An 18,457-nucleotide genomic window follows, 5' to 3' on the forward strand; every position below is an offset into this window, starting at 1 on the left:
CTCCTCTCAGAGGACAATCCATTAGGAAAAACTCAGCTGTTGCAGTTAAATTGCAATGACTATCCTGAACACAGAAGCTCCAAGTAGCCTTGATGTGCCAGCTGACCTCTCTAGCATCTTTGCATTTAGATCAAGTCAAAACAAAATGAGATTACACAAGCACCATGCAGATATGACTCTCACCAACTCAAAGGGAGTCACATCTCAGGAAACTGAATGGTAAGTACCATCTAAATCAGTTCTGTTCAAGAGTTTTTTTAGACAGTTTGCCACAAGAGACTACATTAGTTCTTGCTGCAGACTGAGTCAAGTAGACAGACACACTGAACATTCTGCTATTTCAGAGCAGAAAGCCCAAAATYGTATCTATAACAGCTGCTAGCTTTTCATCTGCAACTATGGGAATTGGATGAGAATAATTAAGAATTTACAATACTACTTATTGAGTATAAACTACATTACATGCAAAGAAAATCCCCCACAAAGTGGGGAGCTTTCAGCTTCCAGAGGAAGTGTTAAGTATCTTCAGGTTTGACATGATACTCCCATTGGCGACATTGTTTCTTGTTACATGGAATTTTTTAAAAAAATTCAATTTGATTTATTTTTTCTTTTCACAGGGTAAGATTTGCATTACATCACTTGCTTTCCCATGCCTGATAATAATCGGCAAGGGAAAACATTACATACTAACAAATTTTTGGACATGTTATTCATCTTCTGGGTTTTTMTCTTCTTCATCTTTTTCTTCTTCTTTCTCTACCTGAGGAAGAAGTCCATCAAGGTTCAGAAGCAAACCTTCACTGGTTGAAGATCGAATAACCAGCTTTTGCACAAAAGGACCTAAAAAAAACACCCAAAAAGGACAACAATTCAGTTATTCCACCACTTTTCAGGTCTCCAGGTTGATTCTTATTACTGTTCTATACAATGTCAAGCACATGTCCAGAACCAGAACTATACATGTACCCACATCATTTCAGTACAGGTTCTAACACACCTTGGGAAATTGGCTTCAAAATGAAATTCACATTCTGGTGTCACAAAAGGTACTAACTTGGTAGCTACATTACTCCTTCTGTATTTCACCAGTAGYTTACACCACAGCCACTCCAGGCCTCAGAACAAACAAACAAAGCTTCATATGTTTCATATACTCACACCTTCAAAAAACAAGTACAGATGAACTTGCTTTGGAACATGGTCCTGACAGAAGAAAAATGGGCAGAAAGTTCATTAGCAACCTAATCACTTTATTCTGGCAGCCCAGTGTGCCAGCCTAGGGTCATGTTCTCCAAGAAGTGACTTAGGAAGCACATATACATCTAAGCTTAAGTGAAAGGCTTCTTTTCTAAAGGTATCATACATGCAATTCCATAGAAAAGAAAGAGGTATAATTACATTCCTTGTAGGGAAGCTACCTTGTGCTTTGCAAGACACCACCCAGGTATTTCAAACTGGTGGAAAAAACAACTGAGTTCTAGAATAAAAGTMAAATTGGATTTTAAGAGAAAATGTAAGCATTCTTAAGGTGCTAAATATTTTGCAGAGCTCTCAGCAAGGGAGCAGCAGAGGAAAGCAGCATCCAGGAGTCAGCACCCATAAGCTAGTCCATGTCCAGACTCACCACAGCACTATTATCCCCTTAAACTTCTTAGTTAGAAGTGAGATTGTCTTCCTCTTTAAAATGTATCTTGAAGATGAAAGAAGAGATAAAACAGAAGTTTAATTCTGCTTACAGCCCCCTCAAGAGAAAGGGGAACAGCAGCAGATACAGACATATAGGGTCCACAGGCTCTTAGGATTGGCTAGGCACTGCCTGTCTTTCAGTAGCATTACAAGTCCATCAGCACTGACAGATGCATTTCACTACTCCTCCTCTAAAGGGAGTAAAGAGAAAAGCAGTAATGCTCCACAAAATGCCATCTGCTTTATCAGTTACATACACATTGTAGCCTGAGACTGCGCAACCCAAGACAAGGAAAACGGCATAGGAGAACCAAAGAAAAGAGTTACAGTAAGCTCCAGAACACTAGAATGAAGCTTTACCTACTTGGAGTTTCACAGATTTTAAATACCCTCCAGCTTATAATCTAAATATTGGTACATAAGGCACACAAGAAGGTTCCTATTTCAAAATCCCATTACCAAATACAGAAGGAGCCTTTTGACAAGAGGAACTAAAGAAATAGCAGCCTGACTTCTTTGTGGAAGATTAAATATAACTCCTACATTACACTGAGAAAGTAYACTTGGTATTTTTAGTCTTGCATTGTATGAAGCGACTTAAACAGGCATGTAGTTTTGTGATAACCACATAGCTGCAAGACATTCTATTGCATACATAATGTTTGAAAGGAACTAAGTAAGGTACAATAATCTGTAATTACTTGGTCTAAATGATTGATAGTTAGTAAGCATATCTAGACTTAACTGTCGTAAAGATCTATTAAGAATCAAGTTTGCTTGATTAAACATATTTATCACTTGTAGGAAGCAACTAAAAAGCCCACCAGAAGAAGCAAGCTTGATAATGCAAAACACAAATATAAAGGCTATCAAGCCCAGAACAGCTTACCCTTACTTCATTAGGCTGTTGTAGTACAGATAGCAACTCATTAATGCAAAACCCAGCCTCCTTTCTACTTCTAACCATTCATCTCTGGTCACCCAATCCTTATACATTTTTAGGGAGCTGAAAAGCTTTCAAAGCTTGTAAACTTTGCATTTCATAATCCATGTTTGGTTTGTATGGTAGTTTTTATTAATAGAGCATCACTCGAAAGAGACACAATAAATGTTTGCAAAAGTTAAATCAGTATTGACACAAGTTAACCATTATGTTAGTTTAAACATGCAGCTATTCTTGCTTATAATTATGTTCTTAAATCACTACTTCCACTCCATTTACACAAGTGACATTTGTTTAAAGTTTACTTCATCAGGACAAAGAGCAGACTACATGTTAGTTCTGTTTCTGTGGGTTCTGCTCCTTGTTCCTTAGCAAAGAAACTGAACAGAATTCATCTTCTTAATCCTTTGTAACCTGATCTTCCGGTTCAGGAGTTTTAAAAACAGCATTAGCAGCTTTGCAGAATGAACAGCAGAAATTCAAAAAGCATCTTAGCAATAAAAGAATAGAACCGGCAGTATGTCTTCACAAGCAGGTACCTGACATATGACTAGATATTAGCCGAAGCRTAGTTTCAACTAAAGCAACTGCAGGTGGAGTCTAGTTGTAGATGCTTTGCACTCAAGTCCTGTCAGTGGGGTAAAGTCAAAGTGCACAGTCCCTGCAGACCCCTACGTCTCATTAGGATTTCACTGTGTGGCTACAATCCATTTCAGCATCCACCCTGCAAGCTTAATTTATATCTCACTTCTTTTCCTCATGGATGCTTACCTAGTGCTGCAGTGCAATAGGAGTTCAAATCAGTAGGAAGAGACCCTATTCATGCCCTTACGGACCAGCAAGTTCTTAGGCCCTGACTTACTGAGCTGCCTAACAGCTCCCTCCTGTCTCAAGGTGAACGAAGTCATGAGGTCATCTGATGACACCCTGGTTAAGAATACTCATTTCTTTGTTTTGTTTGCTATAGCTTCAGTTAACAGATTAAAAGAAAAGCTACTTACCATAGCTTGATGGCTTGAATGTGCAGATGTCCTGTATAATTGCATTTAGATTGGCAACTATCTGCTCAGTAGGCATATCCAGCTGGAAAAGGATAATTCAGAGTTAGCCACAGTGAATCTTAAGGCCTAGATTAATAAGGTGGGCTGGGTACATACTTATTCTCTATTTGGGTAGATTGCTTCTTCAGATGGTGCCCCCTGTTAAATGTGTCACAAACCCCACTAACAGCCTCAGCTAGGTGACCCCCAAGCATTTTTATATAGGGTTATAGGCTCATCATTTTTCTTATTTCTACTCAGGGCATCAAATTCCCATGGCTCTGTATACCTCATATGGTCTTAAAAGAAATAAAGACTTAAAACAATGATGTACAAATACTTTGACAAAAAGCTTGTTGGCAATTAAGCATTTCAGAAKAAAAGCTTTGAAAAGCAGCTGCCAGAATATAAAACACATCAACCCAAATAGAAGAACCTTAAATTGAATAAATATTACCAGAATCAAACCAAATGAATCTTAAAAAGTTCTTCTTCCTCTCCATTTTCTTTCCCTTCTCAACATCTCACACAAATTCTACTACTTTCAGGAAGTATGTGGAAACATTCCAGTATCATCTCTAAACACAACTTTTTCACAGAACAGGTCTATTATCTACACTTTTTATGTACCCTAATTCCTATCCGTGGCATTTTTCACCTTCCAACAAAAACTTGTTCTGTCCAGTGCCCTTACCTAACAAGGCACTTGAGCACATCCCACTTCAGGCATACCAGCAGTCCCTACCCCAGCTGGACCAATCACAAATCCCAAGAGTGCGTCAACAGCACTGCCATTAAATCAGTATCTCCATCTTACCTTATAGGTCCATTATCTTAAACCGAAATTGCTGTTTATCTCATCCAGATTCTCTAGCAATAAGCAGCTCACAATGAGAAAACATGCCAACCTGAACACTCTCAGATCAAAGCCAGGGCTTATTTATCTCAGCTCTACAAAGATTTGACATGGATTTCTTAAACTTGGTATTATAGCAACAAAATATTAATTTATGTTATACTTCATTTGCTGTCTGCTCTCATCCATATCAACCAGACATCTTTACCTAGATGAAAATTTGTTTCTGGACATTGCAGGGATGGAGCCAGAGGGAAAAAAATGCATTTTTCATTTGAACTGTCTCAGCAGAGTTCCCAGCAAACACTGAGGTCCCTTCTTCTCTCCCCCCTTCCAACATAGCATGAAGTAAATTTCACTACAACATCATTTAATTACTTTTCTGCCCATGTATGGCTTACATTAGAAATACTGTTGTACTTTACTACTCTTTCAGACTTGACCCCTTAATTCTGGTTCATGCTCTTGTGGTAGGCTTTCAGTACAAATGCAATTCCTCTGCTCCATATGCCAGTATGCTTTCATCCTTCAATCAGTGTTACATTAATTGCAAGGTGCTCAATCACCAGCAAAGCAATAGGTAGAAAAGTCAGTGTTGACTACCACTGTGCATTTCACTTCACTGACAGACTCACCAAGCAGCATGACATTTAAACTAAATGAACACTAACCTGGAACAACTTAAACAAAACACTTCATTAGCTAGTTAGAACTTACGCTTCAAATTAAGGTTTAGAACCATTTGCTTCCAAATCTAATACTAAGTTCAAACCTTAAATGACTCAATTGTACAGTCTGAACAACCTACTTAGCATTTGCAGTCTGTTACCCAGTCTCAAAGAGTCCATAAGATACAGAGTTAACAAGTTGCTCTAAACATCACTTTACAACTTCCTATAAGGACTGAGAGTTACAACACATTACAAGAGATGATCAACTGATTTCTTCATGTTTGAGATATTTATGTATTCTACATTTAGACAGGGAAAGAAAACAGGAGTCAAAAAGCAACTTGTGTTCAGACATCCTTTGTCCCAGAAATTACATAAGTTATTTAGGTGCCAACAGCTTCTCCCCCCCCCCCCCCCAAAAAAAAATCAAGAGGAAGGCACAAGATCTTTGAATATTTCAAAGTAGTTTCCACATTACCACAAATATCCCACAGTAACTGCTTGCATAGGCATACTCATGCTGTACTAGCACTTTTGATACATTATTTACAGAAGTGCCACATTTACACAAACTTACACAAGCCCTGACAAAGCTGTTCTGGATTGCATCTTCCAAGCAAGCTACTTATAGTTTAGGCCAACTTCAGTGGGAACTGTGTGTCTTAAGATCCGAGTCTTCCTGAAGAACAATAGCTGCACAAGGAGCTGCTATGGATGATATTCCAGACCACTTCTTCCTACAAATACAACCTAAGCACCCAGCAGCTAACAGGATGATGRTATAGACTACAGAGAAGGGAAATTAAGCAGTACTTATTTCACTCTTGAATGTTTAGGACACTTCTCTACAGAGCAGCGCAAGGCGCCATAACAAGATTCAGGGAAGTTCTGCTTAAGAAACGTGATACATGTATGCCTTTTAAAATGTCTCTACCCCTGCTGCCTAGTCAGAAATTGCCCATAAATATTCAGTATTGCAGAAGTTTCAACAAAACAGATTATGTTCAAAATTGTTCGTGAAGTGTCAATCCTTCTAATGCCTAGCAGATCTTAACACTGCAGCTGAACACAAAAAAAGCCAAAGCTCTTTGCTAGCTAAATATCCAAATAATAGGAAAAAAAAAAAACAATGTCCTGCAATTAAAAACGCAAGCTTGAGGCACAAAATTGCTTTTTGAAACTGTATTCACAGCTTATTCTCACAAGAGATCAGTCAGGTCACCTGAGCTGCACTACAGACTTAACCCAGGCAGTTCAAATGCAGTGTAAGGAAGTGGGAGTCATGATAGAGCCTAAGAAAAACAGTAAAAGACAAAGTGAAGAGTGAAGTCCTATGAAACAGGATTATCACCAGCTACTGAACTCAATGCTTAAAAAAAAAAAAGCATAGGAGAATAAGTTTTGAAACTAGCTAGAAATATCCATCTGACACAGCAGAGCTGTGCTACATGGCAGAAGCAATGTGGTGAGCACACCTCCCTGAGGCAAGTAGGATGTGCAAAAAAAGGAACCTGCATTTGGAACATTTAAGTTGAAGAGCAAGAATAGAATCCATACAAAAAGAGCAAGACAGAAGCAACTGTTTTTAAAAGAAACCTATATATTGCATGGGATCACTGCTTCAGAAATGCTTCCAGCTTGAATGAAAGCATGAGAAAACAGTGTTTCTTCTTCCTACTTTAACTTACCAAAACTTTTTTTTTTWWWAAAAAAAAACAAACTTGTTTGGTCCACTGTTTTGTTTCAAGTTCAAGTCTTTTGCCAATATGAGATCTTTGAAATACATCATTGCTGTGTTGATGACATTGCTTGGGTACAGCCTAATACACACTATCAAGACCTAAGTAATACCTAACCCTGTAAAACATGCTCGTCCCTTCAGCTCTCACTGAAGTACATATTATAAGGCAGAGCATCCAACTCTCCCTCAACCTGGCCACAGACTAAATCCTTTAAAAATACCTCCATGAATAGCTTCCCAGGTAAGCAAGCCTTTACATATGAGGTCTGGAATTAAGAACAGCTCAGAAAGGTAACAGAAAACTGTTAGAACYATGTTTTTCACATGGCTCCCTTTTCCTACCCCCCACCAAATCTTTTTCAACTCACAAACATTTCAAAACACAGAAGTGAACACCTCATCCACATTTTTTTTTTTTTTTTTGAAAAAACATGTAATTACTTTTCAACCTATAAGAAGAAAAATAAGAACAACTGACAGTTATAACCTATGCTCATCCACAGAGGAGAGAGGAAGACGCCATTTCTAGTGCCAACAGACATCTGTTTCCTACCTTAAATCTCAACTCCTATGCACTTCTACCTTTTGTAGCCAAAACTGTGGAGGTCTCTAGTCTGGTACACCTCTCCGTAGTTTTAAGCACGCAAACAAAATGGTGATCCTGTGAACACACTTCTTCCTAAAAAATGCATTCTTTAAAACAAAATGTTAGAATTAGATTTCTTGAAATACCCTTAGTCCATTCTACAGAAGAAACAATTCCCTGTAACTCTCTGCATAAGCATGAAGAGACTAGAAATTGCTTCCTAATATCCATTTAAACTCATAATTCTATAAAAACAAATCTAGTTTGGGAGAAAAAGCATGTTGTAGTGATCAACAGTACATTATCCAGTTTCAAATGCTATGTCAAAATCCTCAAAAACCACTTTAAGCTGCCCTCTGCAGGTAGTACCACTGACAGGTAACATCTCCTTTGCTATCCCTTTAAGCTCTATTTCTCAATAGAGTATTTTACGTTTCGTTTTACAACTACAGATTACACCAATTAAACCTAACTGCTGCCAGTTTTTGGCCTTTCAATTGACATCAACTATTATCACATGCAGAAAGAAACCACTGAAGCTACTGACCTGTGTGGGAGTGCAGTATTACACCAAGCCRTAGGCCATAATTGAACTAACAAGCAACATAAGACGGCAGCACTAGAGGGAAAACATCTCTTTGAGAAAGGYCAACTTGGCAGAGTCCCAGAAGCATCTATGCTACTGTTTGGAATACAGCAACAGATCTTTATGCTTATGTAATTCATAGGTGATTATTCTCTCACTGACAACATTTCATTTTAAGCAGCTCTTGATTTAGTAGCATGCTGATATGTATAAGCACTCATGGCTTCTACAGGCTCCCAGAGCCTTTCCTCTACTATCAAGACTTTCTTCCACAATAACTGCACTAACAGGAGTAAAACCAGGCCAGTTAAAATAGAGTAGCTGGAAAGGGTAGAGACACTTCACACAAGCCAGATTCATCCTTCTGCTTACAACTCCCAGAATACACAGTGCATGCATCATGTTAGTCACCTCTGCTAGGCAGCTGATACTAACTTCCACAGATCAACTTTGTGTACAAGTATACCCCAGTCATAGTACCTGACCTACATTAAGAATTCATTCACAAATAACTCTTCATTACTGAAAGAGCCTCCTCTGAAACAGCACAGAAAAACCAGGAAGGACACCACAAAAATGACATCCCTGACTGCACCAAATCTTTCAAGGGATACAGAATGGCAGGGCCATAACTGCCCAGTAACAGAACATGAGGTACTGTGTAACACCAGGGATGTTTTAATGTTAATAACAGCAAACACTTTGCATTTCAGAAAGTAACTACAGTYGTACGAAGCTATACTAACTGCAGTTTTGCCAAATAGAGTCAGAGCTTTTCATTCACCTTGATTTAAATGAGTTTCTTTCCTAACAATGCTAAAAGAAGCTTCACAAGATGTTTCAACTGCAAATAGCTGACCTACAGCATAATACAATTTGTTTCAAACTATCTGAACTTYAGAGATACAAAAGAATATAGTTACAATACTTGAAACCAGGATAGGTCTAGAGATTCCACATTCCACGAGCTTCCATTAAACATTATATATGTCCCTATACATACAGCTGAAGCTATTCCCTGCCTCTACAAAGCTTTAATACACAACATACCTTAGCCAAATAGTCCCAAGAACCTCCATTTCAAATTGTCAAGAGCAGCAAGATACACAACTTGCCACAGCTAGCCCAACTTAACAAGCTATCTTATCTGTAAGACTGCCAGACAAAACTCCAGGGATTAAAGGTCTTGTAAGCTTCCTTTCTGCACGGCTATCAGCTTAAAAAAAAAAAAAAAAAAAAAAGCTATAACTCAGGCAAGGCACACAGACTAAACAATGAAAAAACAAAGACAGAGCAAGGAAAATAAGGGAAGCAAGTAAGGAAAGAAACAGCGCAAGGCAAGAAAAGATCCTTAACATTATCCACTTCCTTATAAAACAGTCATCAAAACACAGACAAATTGTGATTACAGCACAACACAAAATTAATGGTTTTTATTATACACCAGGTCAGTTCAGAGATTTTAAATATTAAAATCAGTCCTCAATTATTAGGTTAAAGAAATCAAGTCCTTTTTGATACACTTGTGCATGCCGACCTCCGACTTATAACCCCCAGSTTACTTATCAAATAAAATACTTAACCCACAAATGAAGAGGAAGTGGAACCTATGCTAAGCTCTCACAAGCCATAAGGAGATTGCTAAATACATTCACCACTATTTGACTTGCATCTTATTTCGTTCAACACTACGATACATTGCCAAAATGGTAGCAAATGCAGATCCCATTTTTGACATCCTTGAGATTTTTCTTCCTTCTGCTTGATACTAACTCTGACTCTGCTCAGCAGARGAAGCTTAAGAACTCTGTATACAACTTACTCTTGCTATTCTTGTTTTGATTAGATGCTCATCTTCCACTGCATACTCAAGGCCTTCTTTAAAGAGCTGCAGCATTTTGGGAATATCACGACCCATAGAATCTAATTTAACAAAAAACAGAAAAAAATAGTTTGAGTATTGTTTATTAGCAYGACAAAACGTAATACCAGTAAAGGAAGAATTCAACATTTCAGTTCAGGCAGTCAAACAAGAAACTCCTAAACAAGCAAGACCTGGGCCCTCTCACACAGGTTCTACATAAGTCCTCCTTCTCCCTCCATCTTTCCCCATTCATCTGCACAAACAGCTGCTTCAGTACAGTGTATGTAAGCAGAGACTTCACTTCAAATAAAAAACCTGTGAAGAACATGTTAAGTGTATTAAAGCTTTGTTGTGTAACTAAAGTAGCTTGGAACACTGAAACCTAAGGAGTTAAGTTTAGAAAAGTCCCAAGCACCTACCTTAAGAAATAAACTGTCTGCAGCTATGCAACAGCAAGGTTACATGCCACCTGAAACACGCTAGCCCAAATGAGCATTTCCACAAGTCAAGACAGCTGTTTTCTCATTGTTATCTCAGCTACAGGGGCTCACATGGTAGATTTACAACATCACTCAACCACTTCAAGTACAAACTATTTTCCCCRTGTGTTTCGACAACTCCAAGAAAAATTATTTGGTTTGTAGCTTACTGACATCTGAACTTGAGATGGCACATGTATTACCACTTGTTCCAAAAATACATCTGGAATTCACTGTTGCAATGCCTTGGACAGGTTAATAGGCTTGCCTCAAATGTTTACATGACTGAAAAGACAGCCTGCAGCTTGTTAAAACATCACAAAGACAGTTGGAGCAGGAAATAAGGATACAGTCTGAGACACAATACTTCACACAGTTGGCACAGACTCAGTACTGTTGGAATAGCATCTTTTTTCCCCCTCCACAAGTTAGAAACAGCTCCTTTAAGCAAAATTACAAATAAAGGAAGTCTGCAAGGGAGGACAAAAGGTAGAAACTGATGGTTGTTGCTATGAGAAACCTGACCCAAAGAGGGAATTTCTTGAACATTATGGAAAAGAGACCACACAGTTAAGGAAACAGACTGTACTAAGGAAAAGCATGAAGAACAGTGCTGTTTACAACTATTGGATAAGCAGAAGGACCAGTAATAGTTACAAACCTAAGATCCAAGAAAGTTCTTAGCAGTTAGGCAATTCAGCTATCTCAATAAAACAATTTTCTTCAAGTGTGTCTACTAAATTTCATTATATTCATTATCACAAGTATTGGAGTAACTAGTYGACAAACTTATCTCAACTAATTCCTTGTTTGTGTCAGTTGTACAGGAAACTCAAAGTACTAGGCAACTCATCTAAGAGAAATAAGCAGCTCTTGGTTACACACAATTACAATACCCAGTGTCATTCTATTTCTTCAAAAAAGTTATCACCTCTAGACTTAAGTCTTATTTCAGTATTTTAGATTCCAATACTTCGATTTAGGAAAAAGAATCCCTTCTTACTTCTTCTTGCACTCGGGTATTGTCTTCTTAGTTTGCTCTTCAGTGGTATTAATTTAGGCATTATTTCAGGGACAGCTACGTAGAAGTCCATTTTTATTTCATCTTCCAAAATCTGCAATAAAAACTATCTTTAGGAATAACTTCAGTACTTAACATAGAGCTACAAACAGAGAACCCATTATCTCTCCTAGTTTTGTCTGCTCATTTTAACATAGAGCTTGTTGAGTATGAGATTTCTTGSTCACTCCCCCTCATTGTTTTAGTTAGGATGTTTAATTCACATAGCTCTTAAAAAATAAATACCCATTTGATTAATTCAACTCCTCCCACAATGGAAGCTCCATTCTGTTGGGCTATTTCAGCTTCTTCCTTGTTCTGTTAAAAAGAAAAAACAATTAGTAATATCTAGACTATCAACTAATTTGTCAATATCAGCATCACTGGAAAGGGGATTTATCTTTGACAACTGGCTTTAAAAAGAAAATTCATAAATTAAGAACACTCTGTCTAAACAGTTTAAGACAAAGACTAAAAACCTAGCACTGGTAATTTAACATAGAAACTACAACTTCAGTTCACTCCAGGAACAATAAGAGTAATAAAGCCTTTAGCGCATTTCTTCTARTAGACAGGAGTAACAGATTAGTCACATTTCCTGGATAGTTCAAGCCTTCTCTCTTGCCCCCACCCTCTGGAAGTTACAACCAGATGGAGTCAGCCTTTATTGTTACTCAGAGCTAAAGGAAAAGCATGGGGCATGCTATTGAAAGCTAGTGTTAATTATCTTGTTAGAAATAAGGCTGTTCTACTTCAGAAAATAYTTTTAAAAGTATTTAGCTTCAAAGAACACTTAGAAGGTAATCTCAGCTGTCCTGTAATGTTTCATTATTCTCTCTAATATGGAAAGGAAATATTGATATGAAATTAGGAATTGTATACAAACTATAACTCAGCTTTTAACCCAGGCAGATACRTCTTAAAGTGACTTTTCCTTACGTGAAGGAACTGAACAGTTCCCACATCTCCCACCTGAAAGCACTGTGAAGTATTCTAGTTGCTTAAGTCTTTCATATATACACCTTCACTAGGAAAGGCATCTTTTATCCCATGTGATTTTGAGGTAATGGAGAAGGTTTGAAGATACAGCACTAAAGAAGCCTGAARGTTCAGGTCTTTAAACCAGGGGTTAGTTCTGCAGAAAGATTTTTACATTGTAGCTATTGTTCCCAGCTTGGCAAAAAACTCCAAATGGTAGTTAGCTAAACCAGTGATATTTCTCTAGGGCAATATTAAGAGAYGCACGCACAGTCATTTAGAGCAATTCAAAAGTCTGAAGTCTTAAGTCACCATGAGTTTGGGGCTGTCAGCTGGCAACGCACTAATTTCCGCTAAGGCTAAAACTAGTCTCAGAGACTACAATTGCTTTGTCACATTTGTGAACTCCTAGGACACTAACAGAGTTTGGGGGATGAGGTTACATTCTTTTAGGTTTTTCGAGAAAGACTTGCTTTTTTCTCTGCCTCACTGAGATCTTTCTACAACACAGGTTACCAGAAGTAGGAAACACTTCTAATCTGCGCTGCCTACTTAAAACAAGTTTAAGAGCAGTGGTGGACATTCACTGCTACACTTAATGGTTTGTATTACACTTCCTTATGAACTTTTTACTCTATACCCTCTGCCAACAAAAAAATTTAAAAAGCTTATCTTCTTTCCAATCCTTATCTCAGGACTCTCCACAAGCAGTAACAGAGATGAGAAACTTGGTTAGGACATTAAGTCAGAAGAGAAGATGCTTTGTCTGATTTTTATTAGAAAGAAGAAGCAGCGAACAAAAAGAAATACCAGCACCTCCCTTGTACCAGCTCTGCACAGTACTAAAGAAATAGTGTTTTGTATGAACACAAACAAAGGAGACCACATTAAGGTACTCAGTTACTTTTTGCTTCTTTATGACAAATTAAAGAACTTGATTCCCTAATACTTTTTCCTTCAGGATACACACATGCACACTACATTCACATATTAAACAGCTGTCTGCATCAGAGAGAGAAAAGCAGCAACCACAAGACAATCTAACAGCTTTCAGAGTTCMGTCATAGGAATTCAAAGCCTTTACTGAAAGAGGGCAACAGCCAAGAACTTAGAGACCGCTGTCTTGCCTGCAAAACAGGGAAGTGTACCTCAAATCATTTTAAGCTTGTAACTCCATGCCTAGGGCAGGAGGTCTGGTGTATGTTTACTGATGAGTTTCCATGGTYTTATTCCAACAAGCTGAATATAAGCAAATGGAAGTAGAAAATGATRCTACTAATATTTTTTTAATCAATCAACCTGAATCATCTCAGGCACATGTGTGCAGATATCCATGACTATGCCTTAGGTACATTGCTAAAATATTCTACATAAACACACAAAGATGAAAGAAACCCAAGAAGGTACATGTTAATACATCAAGACACTGCTGAAAACCAACCCTAGACTTGAGACTTCTGTAAAACATTCAGCATCTTCTGAATAAAGGTACAGTACAAATACAAAACTGGCTGCATTGTAAAAGCATGCTATGTACATAACTGAATTAATTCATATTCACCCACCTCTGTGAAAACCAAGACTTTATTCATGTCATCTGTAAARCGATATGGAAGAAGAACAACGCTTGCAAATGGATCCACTTTTTTCTAAAAAGAAAAAGAAAAAAAACCCAAAAGAATCAGAAATAACTTCAGGATAAATCATAGTAAATAACTTGGCCAAACTCAACTGCGTGCAGTTGGCCTCCTGAACAACAAAAATTATCTACAGAAAACTCATAATAGAAAGGCACTGAATGCATACATTTGGATTACATTTTTAAGTCTAGTACATCAATAGCATCTAGGCTACAGCTACTTAAAAGATGAGAATTATTTATGTTACAGTTTTCCAAGAAAAAGGAGCTGGGATCAGCAACTCAAAGCATGAGACTGCTACTGCATTCAGGTTCGGTCCATAAGTTGCCTACAACTACCCCACCTAGATGTTTATCTAAACCAAGTTTCTGATGTAATGGCCAACGCAAGGTATCAGCAAGCAACACATCTCTCTRCAGGCTTTAGGAACACCCCATCACCACCAGAAGCAGGAGCCAGACCTCTACACTTTAAGAAATTTCCTAGCTCCATAGGACAGCTAGTACACCCAGGAGGCCTTTACGTACACATGAAAAGAAGCAACTTTTATTCTGAAGGAGTCAACTGTCTCCTACTTACAAAGTAAACAGAAGAAGTTGCAAGGAAAGACTAAACCAGGCTAAGACACCTTGGCAAAAGGGAAGACTGGCTATGGAAGCTAAAATACTCCAAAACAAGACACAAGTCAGATTCCTGAGAACTGCCAAGGAAATGGAGACTGCGAGAGATGACATCTGGCACAGAGAGATTCACCTTGCTTTCTCTCATTTCTTCACACCTTTGTCTTCTGAAAAATTTAAGATATGAATCCAAGCCAGGTAACCAAATAGCAGCAAGGCACTCCCCAAACAGCYAGTCTAATAACTAAGGTCTTGTAACATTAACTGGAATGCTATACCAAGGTAACAAGGTAGTTCTGCTCTGAATTTGAGACCAGTCACAGACTAGGAAGAGAGGAGCTGCTACCACATTGTCAGGGCAAGGGCAAATAGAAGCATCTTCTAGTAGTCACTGAGGATGCCAGTAAATTCTCTGGTCTGCAGTCATGTAGTTTGGTACACGTATGAACCCCAAGAGTCCCAGGAAGAGAGAGCAAAAAAAATTTTTATGTACTCCCTTCTCTGTACATACTTCCCTTTTACTGACTCTTAATAAAAATCTGAGTTGTGTACATACAGCATTCTCATCCCAACTGTAGCAGCAAAATAGTCATACRAAAACAAGCAACAGCATACTTCCAAAGGGCATGATTAGCCAAAAAACAAGGTGGGACAGAGATTTTTTAAAAAAAAAAATGTGTTTAGACTTCTCCCCTTAACAGTCATTCTACCAACAATGGTAAACTACACAGCTATCAAACACAGCACTAGTGAGAAAGCATCAGAAACGTTACAGAATGGAAGATGCATGTGATGTTAACTTGTAAGCAGGTTAATCTTTAAGTTGAGAGCCTAAGACAAAAGTAAAGCTTATTTTGGTCACTTATCTTTGAAACTGTTTCAGTCACAATACAACCCATCTTCAGAAGTCTTGATGACTGAATCCTTACCCCATGACCCTGAGGGATGTTTACTGATACTGAGTAYTAATGTGTGTATCACCTGCAAAAGCACATAGTATTCTGACAAACAGGGAAGTCGCTGGAGAARCCAAGAAAGCCAACAGCAGCATTTACACTGAGAATACCTCCTTCCTGTGTTAAAATTAAGATTTGTATCCGCTTCCAACTTACCTTCTTCTGTAATGCCATATCCAGAGTTATGTTAACATACACATACTGTCTTGGGTAAGTGAAGTCCAGTTCCTGAAATTTCTTTAGCATACCTACAGCCACTTCTGCATCATAGGATGGCCGCTCGTAACACCATGTTAGGTATACATCATCTACTGGCTTACTCATCAGTGGCTGTCTAATGAGTCTCTTTTTCTTTTTTGTTTCTTCCTGCTTAGTCTTCTGTGAACTTTTCTTTGCCGCTCTAAGACAAACCAAACAGAAAAGTTTGATTATCAGCCAAAGAGTATGGCACATGTTCCAAAAGCAATTAGATACCATCATGTGTCAATTACTAACTAATGAATAGTTAATGAGGTAGGCACTGCACAATGAAACCATAAATAACATGCACAAATTAATCTCAGTAACTCCTTCTCAGATGTCTGAGAAACAAACCAGACATTCAAAAATTAGAAGTTCTGAAGGCAATTAAGCTCTATAAACTATATAGTCACGTTTGTGCAGCATAGAATCAAGCTAAAAGCCCTTACTACATTAAATCAGAACAACTTCAAAAAAAATGCACAAGCCTTRCAGGTGTTGCCCCAAGGGGGCTTGTAACAGGCATTGTGACTGAACTGCTTCTAAGCAAAGCCCGCACACTTTCCTAGTATTCAAATACAGGCATATCAGCCATGGTGTRGGGTTTCCTCCCTCCAGCAAAGCATGGCAATCTCACCTTCACTCACAAGGGAAGYCCTTCCCCATATGATTTTATATATGATCAACAAATAGAAGTCCCAGGTCTTTGTTTTGCTACCTATTTTAAAAGGCTCTCAAATAAAATAACATAATAGGTATAGATAGACTTCTCTATCTAAGAGCTCTCCACATCTGTATTAACTACAGTGAGAAAGTTAACAACACTTTAGAGTACTTCACATGCTGTGTGTTTCCCTGCTGTGTATGGAGTTCATCTCTCCTTCTCCTAATGTAGAAGTGTCATACTTAAAAAGAGAGAGAACAAAGCCATGAAAGACTGACAGAAGAGGAAAAAGACAAATTGTCTGAAACCAATTCCATAAACTCACTGATATCTCACAAGTACCAGCAAAGCCCCCCCCCCCGGCGGCTCCAGCTAGGCTGCTCCCTCTCCACACCGGCTCCCTGCTGGCCCGGGGCTGCTCTAACGCCGGCCCGGCCGTTACAGCAAGGCCGGAAGCCCCGAGGGCACCACGGCGACGAACCGCGGCGGCCGCACTCACTTGGCGGCGGTGGCAGCAGCAGCGTAGGATCTGCCGGGCGGCGGGAGGCACGGCCGGAGTCCGGGGGCGGCCGCCCCGCGACGCGGCGCCAGCACTGCGAGGAAGCGCAAACACAACCYGCTTCAGGTGGGCCCGGGGCCTCCGCGGGCAACGCCAACCGCCGCACCTCCCCCCCCAGAACGAGCCCCGCGCCCCGCAAAGGGCCGGGCGGCGACGGCTGCTGGTCCGGGCCTCCCCCGCCCGCTACAACCGGGAGCAGGCGGCGGCGGCCGGGCGCTGCCTCACCTCGCCACAGGCATCGCCCGGCCGCCGCCGCCATCTTATCCGGCCGCCCCGGTGCAGGGCGCAAAGCGCTCCCCGTCGGCGCGCGCGGCGCGGAGCGGCGGTTCCGGCGGCCGGCGGGGCCCGGCGGTTCCGGCGGCGGCCGGAAGCGCCGCGCGGTGTCACCCTCATCGCCATCCGGGTGTCCCCCCCCCCCGACACACTTCCCCTGCGGGGCCTCGCAGGCCGCTGCAGCTCGGTTCCCTCCCGGGCACACCTCTGCCCAAGGATATTCCCTTGTTAAATTAATTCTTTTTCTTTTTCTTTTTTTTTTCYTGGAAACCCTGAATTTTCTCTCTCGGTTTGTCCTGACACAGTTGCAAAACACCTGACCGGCAGCAAGTGAAAAAGCTGGCGCTCGAGTTCGCGCTGGTTTTTCCTCGCCTCCCGGCCCTCCCGGCCCTCGGCTCCCGCTCCGCGTTATTCCTTCCCATCGAGCTCGCGAGCGGCCGCTGCGAGGAAGACGCCTGCAGAGCGCCGCGGGGCAGCGCGGGCGTTGCGGCCGCCCTGSGTTTTGCCCCGGTGGGGCGCTTTGGGCACACCGGCGTCCCGCGGCCGGCCGGCGTGTCCCGGGCGGCCTCGCAGCCCCACGCGTGCTGACAGCGCTGCGCGTGTGCAGTCACAGGCGCTCTGCGCCTGTAGCGAGCAGGCGGGCACGAGCGGTGACACGGGCCTGTGTGTGCAGGCGGTGTGTGGTGACATCGGTGCGAGGTGACGCTGCCCTGTGTGTGTGTGTGAAGTGACATAACCCTCTGTGTGTGTGTGTGTGTGTGCGTGGTGACACAACTGTGTGTGCCTGGTGGCATAACCATGGGTGTATGTATGTGGAACAACAGTATGTGTGTGTAGTGACACAACTGCATGCAGGTGGTGGCACCGTGTGACACAACCGCACGTGCATGTGTGTGCAGTGACACAGCCGTGCATGCCTGTGGTGAAACGTGTGCGTGCAGTGACACAGCTCTGCCTGTGTGCTGACACAACCATGTGGAGGGTGAAACAACTCTGTGTGTGTGTGTGTGTG

At 40.6% G+C, this 18,457-nt stretch overlaps 1 protein-coding gene across 2 annotated transcripts; it reads right to left on the reverse strand.

Annotated features, from left to right (window-relative positions):
* Positions 1 to 577: 577 nt before the first annotated feature.
* MRPL1 (mitochondrial ribosomal protein L1) lies at positions 578 to 17,486 on the reverse strand. Of its 2 annotated transcripts, XM_085308825.1 has the most exons (9): positions 17,398 to 17,486; positions 17,113 to 17,206; positions 15,866 to 16,109; positions 14,059 to 14,142; positions 11,762 to 11,833; positions 11,459 to 11,570; positions 9,935 to 10,035; positions 3,634 to 3,715; positions 578 to 843 (listed from the first exon to the last, which is right to left on the reverse strand). In XM_085308825.1, the coding sequence occupies exons 1-9, from the start codon at positions 17,429 to 17,431 to the stop codon at positions 710 to 712; spliced, it is 957 nt and encodes a 318-aa protein (XP_085164951.1). In that variant the 5' UTR covers positions 17,432 to 17,486; the 3' UTR covers positions 578 to 709. The 2 variants fall into 2 exon arrangements, with proteins under 2 accessions (XP_085164951.1, XP_085164952.1); XM_085308826.1 differs by lacking the exon at positions 17,113 to 17,206 and having other exon boundaries at positions 17,398 to 17,453.
* Between the last annotated feature and the right edge of the window lie 971 nt (positions 17,487 to 18,457).

The sequence above is a fragment of the Rhea americana genome, unplaced genomic scaffold (assembly GCF_003343005.1).
Source record: "Rhea americana isolate MKP2758 unplaced genomic scaffold, rheAme1 scaffold_284, whole genome shotgun sequence".
NCBI classification, from domain to species: Eukaryota; Metazoa; Chordata; class Aves; order Rheiformes; family Rheidae; genus Rhea; species Rhea americana.